Source organism: Electrona antarctica, assembly GCF_951216825.1.
Source record: "Electrona antarctica genome assembly, chromosome: 12".
Taxonomy (NCBI): Eukaryota; Metazoa; Chordata; class Actinopteri; order Myctophiformes; family Myctophidae; genus Electrona; species Electrona antarctica.
The window spans coordinates 47,228,772-47,248,547 of record NC_136793.1 but is presented as its reverse complement, the minus strand read 5'-3'; the positions used below and the strand labels follow the sequence as shown (position 1 = coordinate 47,248,547).

Below are 19,776 nucleotides of genomic sequence, written 5' to 3'. Positions count from 1 at the left end.
AGGATATATCACTATCAGTTATGAAGGGCAGCTGAGGCTTGAGTTGTGAAAAAAGTACTCACAATTTACTTGATTAATACAAATACAAAGGTATTGCTTGCTATTGGTATCAAAATGCCATTGTGCAGAATGTCACGTTTCAATTGAAAATTTTCAACGTATAATAGCAGATGTACAACCTCACGAGTCACGATGCATTGTGAGGTTATAGATCGGCTAAGGGCTGAAGTGGTTGATGTATTATTTTGTAATAATAATCAAAATCTTCAAAGTGACTATAGTAACTAATGTGTTCTAATATTGTAAATAAACGTACAGAAACCCATGGCCATGTTGGTCTTTTCATCTCCACTTCCTCAAAAATTCTATCTCATAATCTGAACCCTCTCTCTCTCTCTCTCTCTCTTTCTCTCTCTCTGTATGATTAGACTGTATGATTGCAATAACAGCTTTATTGTTGGATGATGTGTGTACTGTACATTATTTTTTTCAGCATGTTTCCCCCCTACATAGGCTATTTGATCCATTTATTTTGAAGTTAAATCATTCCACGTTGGCTGATTTCACAGAGCTGAGCCCGACTCAGCTGACAGCTGCAAAGAACACGTGTCCAGCTCACAACTTCTCATTGGCTGCGCTGTGGCGGGATGGCATAGCAACAGGAAATACAATTCCCAGTGCAAGTGTTCAGTCGCTTAGTTCCAAAACTTCCACATCCCTGCAAAGTCACAAAAACGTGTGGCGCGACATATCAGTTTTCACTGCAAGCAAACAAACAAACAAACAGCGGTAAGTTTGAAAGAGGGGAAGATGAAGACATTAAAGTTAATGGTGTATTTGGTTCATTGCATCTAAAGTGAAGTGAATGAATCTGTGTTATGATGACTTCCGTAGTAGACGCAAGCCGATGCTTCAATCACTACTGATTGAAGATACCATATAGCTAACAGGGGAAATTGGAAAAACATCATAATCAACATTAATAACTATAGTTCGTTTTTGTTTGTGTCAGTCAGTTCTGTCAATCTACTTAATACAATTCAGAATAAAAGGTGTGTGTGTAGTGTAGTGCACTTTTGGGAAGAGCTTATCGCATTTTGTGTTGTGTCCCAATTGTGGGCACAACATTAAATCATTATCAGTAATAGATTAGCAACGATTTTATTTGTTTGACTCGTTTGTTTTTTAATAGTGATCCTCTTGAATTATAAGAAACATCATAATTCATACTCTTACGCAATGATGTTTTCTTAATTTAAAACTTGAACTAAAGCTAAATTATCTTTTTCAAAAATAGATCTACAAGCTCACAATGCCTCGTATATGAGCTTGAATAACTGGATTTCCTGCAGTACTGTACATCCTGTTGTTTATGTTCCAACAAGGTCACTTAGGGCTTGGTCATGAATCCAGTCACCCACTATGCATGTGGCCAAGTAGTCCACACTTGCAACCAGTTGCAAGAAACTGCTGCGGTCTGGAGTGACCAGTTGCTCACCATTTGGGGATAATGGTTGCAAGGAGTTGCGTTGAGAATCATCGGTACCAATAGGATCCCGCCCTGTACTCGCTGGCACCCGCCCCTCTAGACCAGAAACCACTTCACTCCAATAGTTTGACTCAGGCCTAGCCCTGGTCCAGTGCTTACAGCGAGAGAGACTCTCTGTAAGCACTGGACCAGGGCTAACTCGGGCCATGCCATGTATCTAAACGAAAAATATGAGGACAAATCAATGTATCTAAATGTAATCAATTTATTTTCATTGTGTGTGTGGTATGGTAGCTAATTCACATCAGATCTCACATAAGCTCTGGCTGGCTGTTTCTTGTAAATAAACACAAGACAACATAATAGACTTGTCTTACATTATTGAACTGAGCCATGGAGACTTTGAGAGAAAAAAAACAATTACATTGTGGAGACATAATGGGATGATAATGTTAGGGACGTTTTAATGTTTCATCACCATTGCATACCAGGGGGAAATGTGCTTTTTTTTTGCCTCGGGTCATCACATCACTTTTTTGTGTAAAACAGGAACTTTTGTTGCGCTCCTCCCCTTTCTTAATCCACTTCCTCCCGGGTGCTTCTGTGTTTATTCTTACTAACAACATCATTTCATGTTTAAAGGCCTATTCATAGTTTGGATTTTCGGTGGTGAGGTGACCACCGCTTCACCGAAAACTACAACATGATGTCACTGAGCCGTGGTGAAGAGAAAACCACAGCTCTCCCCAGCCCTTCTTTCTGTTTTTACTCGCCACCGGATCGGTGCTCACCGAGACAAGCTCCAGGCAATGTGATTGGTCTAGAAGCTGTTATGTTGTTGTGCTGGCTATAGTATAGAGCGTCGCAGTCCCGCCCCCCTACCATGGACCAGGAAATGAATCCCAATGCATTTTTCCCATAGACATTACAGAAAGTATTTATTTAAAGACGGTTACGCCGCGGACAAAGCCAACTCGAGTCGTGACAACTCATGACAACACAAACAATATTTTGGACCAAACAAATAATTACAAAGAAGACAAACAACAAAAAAAGTGTTGTAACCTGCCGTTTTTTTCTTCTTTCTAATTATTTGTTCGGCCCAAAAAATTGTGTTTGTTGTCATGATTTGTCACGACTCGAGTTGGCTTTGTCCGCGGCGTAAACGTCTTTAAATAAATACTTTCTGAAATGTCTTTGAGGAAAATGAATGGAGAATCATGTCCTGGTCCATGGTAGGGGGCGGGACTGCGACGCTCTATAGGCCTACTTTATAATAGTTGCAATGACAGCTCAGCTCGCGCCACAGAGTATAGCCGGGCAGCGCTGTCCTCCTGGCCGTGACGAGACGTGTGTGTGTGGGGGGACACAGGAATTGGGAGTCGGGGCTCGCAGTATAGCCTGCACAACGCGAGTAGCTCCCCTCAGCAAAAAGTGGAACACACACGCAAACACACTGTGCACCCGATGTAGTATGTAGTAGTAGTATCCGGGGCACTGGTTTTGCGAGCCGAGCAAGCGACCTTGGGCTTGTTTTTCTGTAAAGTTGCTTATATACATATTGGTAGTTGTGGGTTGTGTTTTTTGGGGGCTTGTTTCTAGAGTGTAGTTGCTTATTTGGGCTTGTTTCCTAATGTTTAAACCACCATAATGTTTACCACCTAATGTTTAAACCACCATGTTTGTCCAAGCAAGGAACCTACATCCATTTCCCAACCACTAGGTACTGTACGCTAGTTTTTTATTCCTAGGATAGCTCAGGTTTAGGAGCGCTCGTTTTACCAATCTTTTACTACCGCGGATTTTTTTATATTTTTTGTATTAAGGTTGGTGAGGGGTACGTTAATAGTTTTTGGATTAAGGTTGGTGAGGGGTGCGTTGCTCCCCTGCTTGCGGTTATGTTTAGGTTAGAGTTAGAGATAGGGTTAGTACTAGTCATAGAGTACTAGTAGGCATAAACACTTGTGTGCGGTCCAAAACACAGCCCAGCGCTTCCTACTCCACTGACAACCAATCACAGCGCTCCAAATTCCCTCCCATCATAGGAATAAAAAACTCGCGTACTGTACTTGTACCACTAGTGGTACTTGAGACCCCTCTGGTGGTACACAGAGGAATGGCCCAAAAAAGGAGGAAAAAAAGACAAAGGTGGAATGAAATATATAAATATATATTACTACAGGTAGTTCTTCTGACCAACCATGCAATTGGTTGAAATAGGCTATCCAGCCGTGCTGAAATGAGCCGTTAACAGAAGATTTGAGAACGGATTAATCACATTAGAAATATCATCAGTTGTGCTGATTAGTGATTAGATTGAGTTTTGTCAGAGCAGCAGCATTATTGGCTTAGGAATGGAACAAAAAGGGCAGGACACTCCTGAATATTATCAGCTTTTAAGGTGGAGAGCCAAATATCTTCTGAGGTGGTACTTCAGTAGGCCTATAAAAAGGTTGGGAACAATGCCACATCATCTAAACATATTTTGTGCCAGGGACCCCCTTTTACCAGATTTGTGTTTGGGGTGAGAGCACTGAAAATCCAAACCATGAATAGGGCTTAAGCACTCGTGCTGGCAGAATCTGTCTTGAGATATTACCGTCTTTGACAGACTGACATATTGAGTGTGATAGTTTGTGTTTGTGCGGCTCTGTGTTTAAACAATACGTTGTTTTTCCTTCAGGTCGAGAATGTCTGTGGACCTTCCCAGCCAAGATGACAAGAAGACCCAGTCGCCCAATCAGGCGTCAAAGTCTGAAACCCCCCAGTCTGAGACCCAGTCCCTGGAGCACCAGTCTTCCCAGTCCGTCCAGCAGCAGAATGCTGCTTCCAGCTCGTCCAGTGGGCCGTCCTCGGCCAGCCAGTCGTCCAGTGGCTCTGGGACGGTGAGCAGCGCGGACACCATACCAGTGTCGTCTCTGGCCTCCGTTCCTGAGGAGCCCGAAATCCAGCCCTGGGGCCGCCTCCTGCCCCTGAAGAGAGGCTACAGAATGCATGGTTTGTGTTACACATTGGTCACTGTGTGTGCATGCGCGCACGCTTGTGTTATGCACTCCTGTATGCAAACCTGCAGTCAGTAAAAAACAAAACGAGTCCATAGACTTGGCTCGGGTCCTGTTTTTTGTGGTGCTGTTTGTTAACCCATTAAGGGGGAGGCGTCATAAGGTGTCATGTGGCACTGAGACAGTTAAGGACGAGGGAAGCCCTTTTTGTTTTTTTACATTTCAAGACCTGGAACCCATTTTTGGGTTGTTGTTGCTATGTACAGTATATAGCAAAATAATGTTTTTGTAATTTTTGAATAAATATTTTCAGAAAACTTAGGTCAGGATGTAAAAGGCGCTTTGGGTCTGAATGCGTTAAGCAAACATTAAAAGTCATAGACTTGGCTGCCACATTATGACGTAATTCTGAAAGCCAGACATTGGAGGGGCTAGTGCCCAGATGAGAGGTGGAGAGACACGGTAGGAAAGCTGAGAGGAAGAATGTTGTATGAATGACAGATGAGAGAAGGCTCTACTTATTGTTTGTGTTCTGTTGTATTCTGACACCAGTGCGTTTGCTGTTTTCCAGATTGTGTGGAGGATCAGTATGAGTTTGGGAGAGACAAGAGGTGTCACTATGTGATTAAGGACCCCGCACTCGAAGCAGTGGGACGATTTAATATCATCAGTAAAAAACACCTCAGGATAGTCAAGGTATCACTGACGGGTTTAATGGCAGCATTGTTGACTAACTGATTTACTAAGTACTGTTTTACCTCAGTATATAACTTGAATGTGACACTTGGGACAATTATGTTTAGTAATTTAGGAAGTGTGCCATGCTGCTTTCTCGGAATTAATTACTACTGTATGTCATTGCTGTGATTGGTCTGTGATCAGCCGATCGCAGTAGTTATTTGAACTGAACTTCAGTCCGTTCAGAAGAAAAATGAAGGAACCTGGCGCTCCCATTTTGGGCATTTCATCATACTGTAGGTCAGTGGTTCCCAAACTGTGGTGCGTGCACCCCTTGTGGTGCACAAACGCCCTCTAGGGGGTGCGTGACATGAAAAGGGTAATGGCGGTTTTATGGTGTTATTTAGCACAAACGGCAAAATCTGGTAAACACTGTAATGTCTCTCAGTACAGTGGCATTCTGTGATTATTTGCCATAATCATATTAAAAATGTATAATTTTCGGTCAAATACAACAAGACGTTGCATGGCCAAAAACGTTTGGGGACTGCTGCTGTAGGTGAATTAAAAATGTCCAAATATCAGTAAGCTCACAACCACAATGCATTGAGTTTGTAGATTGGCTACCCATTTTAGTTTTTTCAATTCATTCCTGACGTCACTCGTTGGGCTGGGTCGCAGAAGTTTTTCTCTAAGGAGAATATCATAGGGTCATCTTAAAATTGTCTCTTATAAGCATTGTGGTCCGAAAAAAACAAAACGTTCTCAGAAATATTGTCGGAGAGGTGGTATCTGGATCGAGTCGGTCACTCATATTTTTGATAGTATGCGGAATTATAACATTTTTTATATTACTCCAGATTTTGTCCAAAACTCCCGCAAATCGTTACACAGTATCTTGATCTGTCCAATATTTCATATTCCATCCTAATTGGTTAACATTGTCTTTCAAAGTTTGCAGGATTGGCCCGTTTTGAACAAAAAGCCTCAAATCGTGAACGCAGCATGCAATTTATGTGAAGTCTTTTACGTACTTTCCTACTAGGCTGAGGAATATATCCCACCCTTTTCTCATTGGCCTAACAAGTGGATTTTATCAAAACACATTTTTGGAACAAAATGCCTCAAATCAACAAATTGCCATCAACGGCGTAAGAAGAAGAAATGGCACCTTTTTCACATTGGCCTATTATAGCGCCACCAGGAGGCCACAACCTGACCTGGCCTGGTGGAGACCTGTGCCCCGAGGGGCACTTTTTCTTATTTTTCTTGTTTTAAATATTTTGAGCTTAATTGATTTAAGTCAGTAGATCTAGTCTGCTTCTCTGCCATGCACCAGTATGTAGCTGGCTGGCAAATAATCACATATACAGGGAACACTTCATTAACCAGATTACTGAACGAATGACTGGTTTGCGACAAACTGACAGGTCTTGTGTGTGATGTGTCTGTGTGTAGGAGGGTACCATTGTGTACGTAAAGGATCAGAGTAATAACGGGACGTTCTTAAATGGGGATAAAATTGGACAAGGAAAGAGACTTCCTCTGGTCAACAATGATGTACTGGCACTGGCTGAACCCACCAACAAAGGTTAGTATCTCTCCATTCACTCTGATGAAACGTGTCTTTCCTCCAGCACACTAGTCAAAAGGTGCAAATCCATCAGGCAGTCAGTCAGTGTACCGGACCACAGAGGAGAGGTCCTGTGCGCTGCGGGTCACCTGCTAGGTTAGCTCTGGTCCATAGCCTTCTACTGCTTATACGATTCTGCCCTGCAGTATAAGGCTATGGGACTTTCAGTTTTAAATCTCAAATGGAAATCAGACCAACCTCTCCTCTTTTGTGGAAATCTCACGAACGTTTGACCTACTCACCAATACAAAGACCACACGTATAAACGGTACTTTTTGGCCAAGAAGGGATTTTGTTTCCACCGGAAAAAAAAAGTTACTCCAATGCGCCCTCTACCGATATTGCCCAGAGAATTGCCTCATAGAGAATATTTTTCCTCTGGTGAAAAAAAAATCCCTTTCTGGCCAAAAAGTACAGTTTATACGTGTGGTGGGGGGCTCAGAGTGCGTCCACTAAGGAAAGTAGGCTTTCTAATGACAACTCGCCTTTGTTTTGGTGAGTAGCAAAAACGTTATTTTTATTTACGCTAAAGAGGAGAGGCTGGTATGCATTCATGAGAGCGGCGGAAGTTGAGAGTAACATAGCTCTAAATGAAACGCATTAGAGCTATGGACCAGAGCTACTGCTAGGTGTGTGCGGCTTTTTGAGGGAAGTTGGAAGTTAGGTGCTGAGCCACCATCTTGAATCATGTGCCGTCAAGTTCAATACATATAGTAATAGTATGCAAGCCAAAACACAAAGTTGAGGTGAGCATCACTGATAGCAACATATGTTTTTCAGAAAACCGCATTTAGAAGACATTTGTTGAGTTGGCCTCAGGCCTTAATGGGTTAACTACATAGTTAAGTATGTATCATGGGTGTGAATACATTCAGTTCCAATTCAAACCTGTCTGACACACCTATTGAGTATGAGCTCAGATGTGTTTGTCTAAGACGACCTAAGCAAACACAAAGGGACCACTGCTGAATAAGGTAATCCAATGGAGTTGTGTGTGTGTGTGTAGCGTATACTGCAATGTAAAAATGTGATAAAAAAGTTTGAGGATAATTATTTATGCCCTTGTCAACTGATTTTGATGATCGGTTTGTCAACTTTATGTACAGCAACTGACTGTCTCTCCGTCTACAGTCTTTATGTTTATAGACTTGATGGCAGATGAACAGACCAACTATCCTCCGGAGTTCAAACAGAAGTACTTGGTGACCCGGGTTATCGGCACGTGAGTCAGACGTGATTAAGTACTTGAAGTGACCCAGATCTGAATATGGATCTAACTTTCAAGTTGTTGTTTTTTTGGTCAAGTAACTCCTGGATTATACTGGGTGCTTTTCAGTGGTGGACAAAGTATACACGTTTACTCGTTATACTCATTACTCAATTATTCAAAAGTGCAAATTTCAATTAAAGTTTGTGAAAATGGCAATTAATGTGGTCACTGGAGCTGATCGTGCCAAGCAAAAGTAAAGTCCTATTATTGTCCCTTGCTAATTTGCTCTTAAAAATCTTTTACTAAGTGCGCAGGCTGAATGGTCTTTCAGCCTCAAATAGGCTATGAGTAAGGGCCTGCTTGAAATAACCCGAAAACACTGATGTGGGCAAAGTTAGACCCGCTCATACAGTATATTTGCAAAGAGCAAATATTAATTCGTAGGCATTATTATTAATATGGTGCATCCTTCGACGGCGGAGGAAACCATGCAAGGCACCAACCTGCTCATCGGGAGCAATCAGCGGTTCAGTATTTTGCTCAAGGACAGGACAGGCCATGCCAATGTGATATACCGTACTGTATATTTCAAATACGCCAGTGTTACTGTTAGCATTTTGTTTCTACCAGTGCTATTTTCCTAGTTCCTATTGAAAATAGTCAACTGAGCAGATAAGATGTCACAGTTTTGCGCCCAGTTTAATCCAGGGATTAAAGATTACAGAATGCATTTAGTAATGTGTGTGCATGCGTGTGTTCCTTCATTCCAGAGGGGTGTGTGGTGAGGTGAAGCTAGCGTTTGAGAGGTCCACCTGTAAGAAGGTAGCTGTCAAAATCATTCACAAGAAAAACTTCCCGTCGGTAGGGGTGAGTCACGTGTCAATCATCCCGCCATAGTTCTTGGATTGGTCTACATGCAAATACTGATACCCAGTTGTGCCATCAGATGATTGGCTAAGGAATGGCCAGTATTATTCACTGTCAGACCTCCTGTGATTGTCTCCACCAGGCCGAAGGCATGGGGAGAGAGTATGTTTTGCACTCCGTCCGTCCGTCCGTGTGTCCGTCCGTCCGTCCGTCCGTCCGTCCGTGTGTCCGTCTGTGAACAGCTAATCTCCGGCACTGTTAACCCGGTCGATGCCACATTTTGCACACTCCCTGGATGCCAACGATGAACCTCTGCCCCAAAATTTCCAGAACGGCCTGTTATAGCGCCACCAGGAGGCCGCTTTGTGCAAAACAAGTTTTTGGACAGTACACCTACAGATTTTGTCCAAACATCACGCAAATTGGTACACAGTCTCTCTAGAGCCATTCAACCAAACGGGTCTTTCAGATTTCTCAGACTCCATCCTGATTGGCTAAGATTGGCTTCCAAAGTTCGCAGGAGTGTTCAGTTTCAAACAAAATGCTGCAAATCATGAACACATCGTGTGATTTCCGTGAAATTGCGCACGCACATTCCCACTAGGCCGAGGAAGAAATGCCACGTGAACATTTTCAACTCAGCCTCATGGTGGCGCTATAACTGGCCGAAAAGTGTTTTTACCTCCAACTGCACGGATTTGTGGATAACTTTGTATGCCAACTCCCTAGAGTCCAAGGAAAAACCTTTGCCTGGAATTTTTCACATCTGCTCTTTATAGCGCCACCAGGAGGCCGACATATGTAAAACACATTTTCTAATATTACTCCTTCAGATGTTATCCAAATTTCACGCAGATCGGTACACATGCTTTCCATAGTCATGTAATCCACCTTCATTGCCTACGATTGGCTTCTAAACTTTTCAGGAGTAGCCCGCTTGGTACCCGTTTTGTACAAATCGCCACAACTACTCAACGCAGCGTCCGATTTCGGTGAAACTGTGCATGCATATTCCCACTAGGCTGAGGAAAAGTTTTCAGCCTCATGGTGGCGCTACAACAGGCCAAGCTGTGTCTCTCACACACACACACACACACACACGCACACACACACACACACACACACACAAAACATGATTATATTACTCCTAAACATTTTGCCAAACATCACACACACTCCTATCCTCCTGGTGGAGACCTGTGCCCAGAAGGGCACTTTTTCTAGTTGTTAATTATCTTCGTCCAATCATACAGACGGCGGACATGAATGCAGAGAGAGAGATACGCATTCTCCAACAAATAGATCATGTAAGGAAAAAAAACAAATGATTTTATTGACTTTTAATATTTTGATTTAAATTGATGTACAGTATCTGATGTGCTGTCCTCTCCTCTCTTGTAGCCCTGTCTCATCAAAACGGAGGACTTTTATCAATCTGAGGATTCTTATTATATTGTTCTCCAACTGTGAGTCTGAAACGGACACACTGTTTTTACACATACTCTCTAGTCTACTACACTGTTTCACACACTATGCTACACTGTTAAACTTCCTCTACCACATTGGTACACATACTACCACAATACCATACTGTCAGTGATGTTGCTAGGTTTTTTAACATAAGTCCTGGGAACCACACGTGGTCTTTTAATGGGATCCTAGGTTGACCAGCTCAGTGGCCTTGTGGTTAGAGTGTCCGCCCTGAAACTGGGAGGTCGGGGGTTCGATCCCCGGCCGGGTCATACCAAAGACTGTAAAAATGGGACCCAATGCCTCCCTGCTTGACACTCAGCATCAAAGGGTTGGATTGGGGGTCAAATCTACTAATCAAATGATTCCCGAGCGCGGCGCACGCTGCGGCTCACCGCTCCAAGAGATGGGTCAAATGCGGAGAACAAATTTCACTGCGGTAACGTGTGTGACAAAAATCGTATGACTTTGACTTAGGTGAAATTCTTTGCGTCCAAATTGTAGTGTTAAAACACTTGCATGTCAGAGTAGTCAAAAACTCAAAATGATCCATTACATTTTTAGCAGGAAGCCTTTAGACTTCATATTTCAGGAAATATATCATGTGTATATACACGCATGTCTCTTTAAAATGGAAACGAAATATTACCATATTACACCGTACCCTCTCTAAATGGTGATATTATGTTATAAATGCTATACTGTTCTTATCCAATAAGACATTATGTTATAAATACCATACTGTTCTTATCCAATAAGACAATGGGTGCTTCACAAGAATAATTTAGCTATGAAGAAGAGATTTTCTTTTTCCTACAAATTATGAACCAAGTTTCAGTTTACTCAACCAGACACCAAGTTTTTAGGGCTTCAGGTGCTTCTGTTTCATGATGTCATGCATGCAGCAGCATGAGCTGTGATTGGTGTACTTTTGAGGGGCCGCACATGCATGCATACGTACTGTACATGCTTACTGTACATCCCTGTTCTACATGGCTTGGCCTGTGACCATGAGCTGAGAATAATGCAAGAGAAAATGGATGGATATTCTCTCTTTTCCCTGTCAGGATGGAGGGTGGAGAGTTATTCGACAGGGTGAGGTCAAATAAGTCGTTGAAGGAGCCAATTGCAAAGCTATATTTTTACCAGATGCTTTGTGCGGTGGAGGTGGGTGGATTCAATATAAGTCACAATATTGTTCAGATTATCACACTATAAATATCGAATATGAATCATTATTAGTATAATAACAATAACAGTCAGGATTTATTTTTGAGTGGTGTAAACCACTCCTACAACTGGCTTTTTTGTGCAGAAAAAATGAGCATGGTTGCTATGTTCACCCTGTTGTAATGACGTAATGAAATCACACCCGGGTGAACATAGCAACCATGCTCATTTTTTCTGCACAAACAAAGCCAGGTAATGAAATCACACCCGGGTGTGATTTCATTACGTCAGACATGATTTCATTACGTCAGACAGACCGTACACCACTCAGTTCACACGGGTGTGATTTTTGTATTTATATGAAAGGAGATTAGAGCCATTAATAAACGAATTAAGCATTTCTGTGTGTGTATGTGTGTAGTATCTCCACAACAACGGCATCATCCACAGAGACCTGAAACCGGAGAACATTTTGCTGGCTTCACAGGAAGATATCTGCTTGGTCAAGGTACACGGACTATACACAAACGCACATCATTTAGGCATGAGTACTTGGCCTTTTATTTGTAAACGATAATGTATGGCTTGTTTTTGACAATATAGATTTTGGATATATCTCACAGGATACTGAGATAAAGGTGACAAGAATAGATGTGTTTGTGTGTGTGTGTGTGTGTGTGTGTGTGTGTGTGTCTGTGTGGGTAGGTGACAGATTTTAACCAGTCTAAGATCTTAGAGGAGAGCAGTCTAATGAAGACTTTGTGTGGAACGTCTTACTACCTCGCCCCTGAAGTCTTCACCCACGCAAACACCACCACAGGATACGGTCCCAAGGTTGATTCCTGGAGTCTGGGAGTTGTCCTGTTTATCTGGTGGGCTGCTTAACCTGTCTGTCTGCCTGTCTGTCTGCTCGTCTTTGTTGTTGTAATCACAGGTATTAACAAGTATTAATATAGCATTCAACTAGCCTGGCCCAGCCAGCATGCTTTCTGGTCTAGGGGGGTGGGCGCGCATGGAGCAAGCGCTGGAGAATATTGTGTCACTGATCGCTCACCCCATCTGCCCCGCCCCTCCCCGGTAGAAAACAGCGGAGAAAACTGACGACACTATTATTTCGAGCGACGCCCCTCTGCACTGTAGTTCACTCCCACTCCTCGACCAGGAAATGTATCTCGTTCCCCCAGGCTTTCAGTTTCTGAGCCGATGCGAACGAAAATAAAAGCCTGGGTACCGAGGCTAACATTCAACTAGAAAGTACTGTCCCTGAAGAAACGGTAGGGCTCACTGTGACGTTTGGCTCGGCAAATCAATATCACGAATGTTTCAAACCTTGGCCTAGATTCAATTATATATTTCTTTCCTTAATTCCCCAGCCCAACATCATATACTAAGTACTTACTTCATATTGACGTCCATATTTGCGCCTCCATTGACTTCCAGTATAAAATTAAGATTGCGAGTTTGTAGATCCAGGGATCCCAGCTTGAAATTTGTTAAAAATCACGACGCATCAGCCACACAATTGCCAATACTGATGTCATAAAAAAGTCAAATAATACTGAGGGTCTTCTAGTTTAGGCAGCATTGGTGGAAACTGGGTGTCTGGAGGTCAGAATGCAGGTGCCTGAGAGACCTGGCACCTGGAGAGGGTGTAATTTTGGGGAAGGGACTTTAATATTGAGTGTGGTAAGCCACTGCTGAGGGTGTTTTTATATAGGGTTAATTGGAACCGAAAGCTCTGATGCACTGTTAAACCTTCTCTGGTACCTTCTGAGTTCTATTGGTAGTGCATACTGGTTAAATACATCATCTTGCTACTACTGAACTTAGTACATCTTGCACTGTGTTTTAATTCTGAAAGAGTGTTACTATCCCATTCTTACCATTTTGCCGGTAATCTTTAATGTGATGTATGTTGTGTTGTCAGTCTTTGTGGCTACCCACCCTTCCATAAGGACTGGAGCACGACCATGTCTGTCCAACAACAGATCACTCAGGGATTCTTCAGGATGTTGCCAGACAAATGGGATAGCGTCTCTAAACATGGTATGACACTGTCTCTATATACTGTAGGACACTAGTATTTATACTACAGTACACTAAATGCACTATGCCCGTTGGTACTTCACACTAGGCAGTAGTATGTATGTATGCACTATTGACTATTCACTACATAGTACACTAAATGCATTGCACCTTTTCTACTTAACTCAGTTCTGGCAGTAGTACAGTGCACCTTATGGTACACTAGATTCACTGCTTCCTTTTTACTTCAAACTATTTAGGAAAGTAGTCTACTGCACACTCTAGTACAGGGGTTCTCAACCCGTGGGTCGCGACCCCTCAGGGGGTCGCCAAATTATTTTAGGGGGTCCCCAAATTATTATTAAAAAATATATATATATTTTTAAATTTAATTTTCACTTTTTTTCAAAAATAGCAGACCTACAAGCTCGTAGCGCGCCACTCGGTGGCGCGCTATGAGCTTGTAGATCTGCTATTTTTCAATAGCTAAATTATAACACACCAAAAGGGGTTCCCGCCCAAAATGGTTTAAGGTTATTGTAGCAGTCAATTTTTATTGGGGGTCGGGAGGGGGCGGGGCGGGGGTCCCGAGACATTGCCAAAGCATTTCCGGGGGTCCCCGGCCAAAAACGTTGAGAACCCCTGCTCTAGTAGACTAGATGCACTATGCCTTTTGTAATTCTTTGGACAGTAGTATGTACTACAAAGTATCTGTGGACTTATTGTTGGTTGTATGTCTTTCAGCCAAAGACCTAGTGAGGAAACTACTGGTGGTCGATCCAACTCACAGACTCTCTATACGAGAAGCCCTGCAACATCCCTGGTTAAAGGTACTTCTACTAATGGCACTAGTACTGCTACAACTAGTAGTTGTAGTGCTACTACTACTCAACAATGTCATCCTTCCATCATCTCAGTGTAAGTTGAGAAATGGAATGTTTTAATTGAAGTTGTTGATGCTGTATACATTTAGGCAGCTATACATGTAGTGTGGTTGACTTGAGCAGCTCCCAGGTACCTAACCTTGGTATATATTCAGCTACATTTATTGGACATGTGTTTCATCAAATGTGTCTGTCGAGAGAATGACCAAATAAGAGCCTTCGTATAACGGTGAACACTGTTCATAACTTGCTGCTCATGAGAGGTCTTTGAAGACCCGAAGGAAGGGTTAAAATATTACGGTAATATTCATATTGTTTGAGAATCTCTGTGTATGTGTTCATTCGTTCTCAGGACCCTGTAATGTTGGAACAGGCTCGCGGTGTCATGGATCCCTCCGATGCTGCTGCTGAAAATGCCACGGTACGTAACACGCACGCACACGCAAAAGTGAAGCAACATTGAGTTTACATGTAGTCTCACAGAGACTACATGTAAACTCGGGTATCGTCTGCTTCCTTCAAAACAGTCCACATGGGTTAAAGTTCCAGGTCGCCTCGACTGATTTCCGTCATTTGGATCCCATAGAAACCAAGTCATCTTATAGAAGCATGTAGCTCAGAGAAAATCGCCTATGATGAGCCTGTATACAGGCTATTTTTTAACAATATTACTAAAATGTCGTAATATTACATACATGTACTGTGTTGTGTTACTTGTTTAGGAGTCAGTCCTAGTGTAGGGGGCTCCTTTCACATTGTTTTACAAATCACACATTATTTTCAGTCAATTTTATTTTGCTTTAATCCCGGAGTCCATGGTACAGTTGGAGGCCATCGATATTGTCCTTTTCTTTTTGCTGAGGTTTGCGTGATCTGCGCAAAAGGACAGTTAACCCATTTTGGGCGGGAACCCCTTTTGGTGTTTTAAACATTATGTTATAATTTAGCTATTGAAAAATAGCAGATCTACAAGCTCATAGCGCGCCACCGAGTGGCGCGCTACGAGCTTGTAGGTCTGCTATTTTTGAAAAATTGTGAAAATATTTATTTCAGAAGACTGGAGGATTTAGAAGGATTTTTTTAAATGTTGAGGTCAGGCCTAAATGGGTCAAATGATAAGGGACAATATCAGTGGCACCCAACTGTACGCTGCCAACAAGATAGCGGTAATAAAACGGTATAACTCACGAGAGCATGGAGTGTCTTGACTAATCACACAATGGTTGTCAGAACTTTGTTCAGCAGAAGTCATGACAAACGGACGCCTTTCGGTTTTGGCTACTCAGGCCTTCATCAGTTTTTTTGAGAGTTAGAGAATTTCTATAATGTTTGCGTATGTTTTTTTTTTACTGTTGGAACAGGCTTGTGGTGTCATGGATCCCTCCGAAGCTGCTGGAGGAAATGCCAGGGTAACCCCCCCCCCCCCCCCCCCCCCCCCCCCACACACACACACACACACACACACACACACACACACACACACACACACACACACACACTTCCAGTCATAATGTCATGGGATCGAATTCCACTCCCGATGCTGCTTTTTGAAAATATTATTTTGCCACATTAGGCATAATTTCACCACTTTATGCATAATTTCACCACATTAGGCATAATTTCACCACTTTATGCATACTTTCGCCACATTAGGCATAGTGAAGTCTCACAAGGGTTGTGCCTTGAAAGTGACTAGTGATGAAAGTGACTACTGGCCAATCACAGTGCGTCCTTTTAGAGACTTGCCACAACACTGCTGTAGACTGTAATAATGCCTGACAGACACACACACACTCACACTCACAAGTGAAGCTACATTTAGATTACATTTGTAATCGCACAGAGAGGTATTGTTTGCTGCGCCAACCTTTATTCAAAGCAGTCCATGGTACGTTGCCGACGAGACTGCGGGAATTAAACGGTATAAATCACGAGCGCATCAAGTGTCTTTGACTAATCACACACAATGTTTTGTCAACTCTGTTCAGCAGCAGTGGTGACAAATGGACGCGTTTCGGCTACTCAGGCCTTCATCTGTGTTTATGCGTTTGTTCATTCGTTCTCAGGACCCTGTAATGTTGGAACAGGCTTGCGGCGTCGTGGATCCCTCCGAAGCTGCTGCGGGAAATGCCAGGGTAACCTTACCAACCAACTAACAACTAATGACACACAATATTATGTTCAGAACTTTGTTCAGCTTGTTAGAAATTCCTTGGGGAGCAAGAAATACCAAAATGAAGTTCTGAAAGGCACTGCTGGAGTTGTTTATGACTGTGTGTGTGTGTGTGTGTGTGTGTGTGTGTGTGTGTCTGTGTGTGTGTGTGTGTGTGTGTGTGTTTGTGTGTTGCCCCAGGAGGATGGCGTGTTGCCCCAGGAGGAAGGCAGTTTGAAGAGGAGAAGAGAGGAAGATGAGGAGGAAAAGGAACAGATCCCTGCCAAGAAGAGACAAGTCCCATCCTCTGAATGACTGTCAGGGACAAGGATAATTATGTTGCACCTTGGCTCAATTTACGTTTGTACATTGTAACCTCATTGGTATTTTGTTTTTTTACAACTGTTTAATAAACAGTTTTCTTTTTTTTCATTTACCTCAATTTATTTGTTGATAGGTCATGCAAAGCACACTCAAGGAGTGTGTCCATGGTACAATGAAAAAGATGCTGCAAATCAGTTAAAGTTTTGTTAAAGACATCATACTAGCATCATCTGAACCTAGCACTTACAGTAGGGGTTAAGTGTCTTGCTCAGGGACACTGACACACAGTCCTTGGCTGGGAGGCGAACCGGTGACCTTCAGATTACCAGACAGTGGCCCCTTATCGTTTTTTTATTTTTATTATTTTTTTTACTATTTTAAATTAAGATAGACAAGTACTTTATTAACATTGTTTTTACACAAAAGCAACAAAATTACGTTTAGAGCTCCACAGGCATAACCAACAAATAAACCCCAAAGGAAGGAAGCTCCACAGATAAATAATAATATACCAAAAGTACAATGTGCTGTGTGCAATGTGCAAAGTCCAGTTCTTGTAGCCATTTAGGAAGGGTGGGGGTAATGAGTGGCTGGGGCATCGTTTAGCAGCCTGACAGCCTGTGGATAGAGGCTGTTGGTCAGTCTGCTGGTCGTGGACCTAATGGACCGGCACCTCCTACCAGAGGGCAGTAGTTGGTGTGCAGGGTGGAACTGGTCCTGGAGGGTGTTACTCGTGCGTCGCAGGCAGCGGGAGGTAAAGACAGTGGAGATCTCCCGATGATCCTCCCTGAGGGCCTCCTTCTCTGCCCTGGTGCTGCGAGAAAACCACACAGGTAGACCGTAGGTGAGCACACACTCTACTGCGCAGTGGTAGAAGTTGACCATCAGTTACCAGGGGAGTTTTGCCCATTAAAGTTTCCGTAGGTACAGTTGGGTGCCACCGATATTGTCCCTTATCATTTGACCCATTTAGGCCTGACCTCAAAATTTCAAAAAATCCTTCTAAATCCTCCAGTTTTCTGAAATAAATATTTTCACGATTTTTCAAAAATAGCAGACCTACAAGCTCGTAGCGCGCCACTCGGTGGCGCGCTATGAGCTTGTAGATCTGCTATTTTTCAATAGCTAAATTATAACACCAAAAGGGGTTCCCGCCCAAAATGGGTTAACTGTCCTTTTGCGCAGATCACGCAAACCTCAGCAAAAAGAAAAGGACTATCGATGGCCTCCAACTGTAGAAGAGGCGTTGCTGTGCTTTCTTCACAACCGACGTGGTGTTTGTTGTCCAGGACAAGTCGTCTGCCACAGTCACACCTAGGAACTTAAACTAGCCGATCCACATCGACACATTGTGAGCTTGTTGACTCTTTGAACTATTCAAAAATGTTTTTCAAAATAGTAAAAAACAAACTGGGACCATCGTTAACTCTCTACCCTCAAAAAGCCCAAAATGCTTGTTATGATTGTATAAAGCAGTGGTTCTCAAACTTTTTTTTCCTTCAGTACCAGTACCCCCTTTTCCTGACTTCTGGATCAAAGTACCCTTTTTATAGCATGTTGCTTAGAAAAACTAAAAATGATATGTAGCATATCGTTGCTGTCGGGCAGAAACCTTCATATCTTTTTTGTTTGGGTAAATAAATGCCCTACTTTGCCATACTACAGTAGTAAAAATGGCTACTTTTGAATCCTGAAAAGTAGCCGTTTTGGACATATGAGGCTGGACACCTCATCTGCTAAGTGTGCTTAGAGATTCTAAGAATGACGATAATCCACTTTTTATTTTATTTTTGTATATTTTTATCCCACGATTTTGTAACCCATTTTTCACCCCTGTGTAAATAATGCACCTTTGAAACCACTGGTATAATAGACAGGTGTCCGAGAAAGTGTTACCAAGAGTAATTATAATCTTTTTTTTTTTTGTGTTATTCTTAAGTTTTGCAAATGATGGCAAAGCCTCAATGCTTTGAGAAAAAAAGTTTTAATAAATCAAACTACACTCATAAGACATGCAATACTTTAATTTACAGTATGTGTACTTAATGAAAATCCCCTGTATCCTGGTCCTGTATCCTGTTTTACATAAACTCACCTTTTTGTTCAGTTGTACAGTATGTTCCCTTCATTATGGGCTAGACAGGGAGGATTTGATGAGTGTAGAACTGTTGGTATGGTATGGTTAATATTGGAGAAAAGTTAAGTTAGTTGGATGAGGTTTGGTTATGTTAAGCTTCAGGTCGTTGGGACAGTGTCAACACTATTGTTAATAGGCTCTGTAATTTACATCAAAGATGAGGGAAACATTTTTACTCCTTGAACTGTCCAACAAAAGGTATTCCAGTCAGGTGTGTAAGCCAAACTAAATGCCAAGAATACAAAAGGTATGCTCGCAGCCTCGCACACTAACATAAAAGGAATGTCCACAGAGGTTTGACAGATGAACAAAAAAAGTTGTCTTATCTGTGTAGCCTAACATGAATGATCCGCTGATTTATTAACAGATTGAAGAATTACAGTACATTTCAAGCACAACTCAATACAAAACTAACACCATACGTATAAGTATTACACTTGTTTATTGACTATCTTGCCCCCTATAAAATGGGACACGGGTGTCTTTACTTTTCATGGCAGACACTTTATTTGGGTAGCACTATATTTTTATTTTACTAAAAATATATTCTAGTTTTGCATGTGCCAAACCTGTGGACATTATTTGTGTTACTTATTCCAAATGTACCAGAGCAAGCTAGCAGGTGTCGGTAGTCCCAAATAACAGAACAGAACTTAATATGGAGACCACACTCAGACAGTGTCTAGTTCTGTGCAGACCAAATATGAACTGACCATAAAAATGAACCCAGCAGAG

General features: G+C 42.3%; 1 protein-coding gene across 2 annotated transcripts; it reads left to right on the top strand.

The window, feature by feature from the left end:
* Window positions 1-630: 630 nt before the first annotated feature.
* chek2 (checkpoint kinase 2) lies at window positions 631-17,012 on the top strand. Of its 2 annotated transcripts, XM_079516264.1 has the most exons (17): window positions 631-789; window positions 4,173-4,486; window positions 5,063-5,187; window positions 6,628-6,760; window positions 7,934-8,024; window positions 8,783-8,879; window positions 10,133-10,186; window positions 10,281-10,345; window positions 11,417-11,516; window positions 11,941-12,027; window positions 12,225-12,391; window positions 13,447-13,565; window positions 14,289-14,374; window positions 14,781-14,849; window positions 15,790-15,837; window positions 16,495-16,563; window positions 16,782-17,012. In XM_079516264.1, exons 2-17 carry the CDS (start codon window positions 4,180-4,182, stop codon window positions 16,893-16,895), a joined length of 1,731 nt encoding a protein of 576 aa, XP_079372390.1. In that variant the 5' UTR covers window positions 631-789; window positions 4,173-4,179; the 3' UTR covers window positions 16,896-17,012. The 2 variants fall into 2 exon arrangements, with proteins under 2 accessions (XP_079372390.1, XP_079372391.1); XM_079516265.1 differs by lacking the exon at window positions 15,790-15,837.
* Window positions 17,013-19,776: the final 2,764 nt, after the last annotated feature.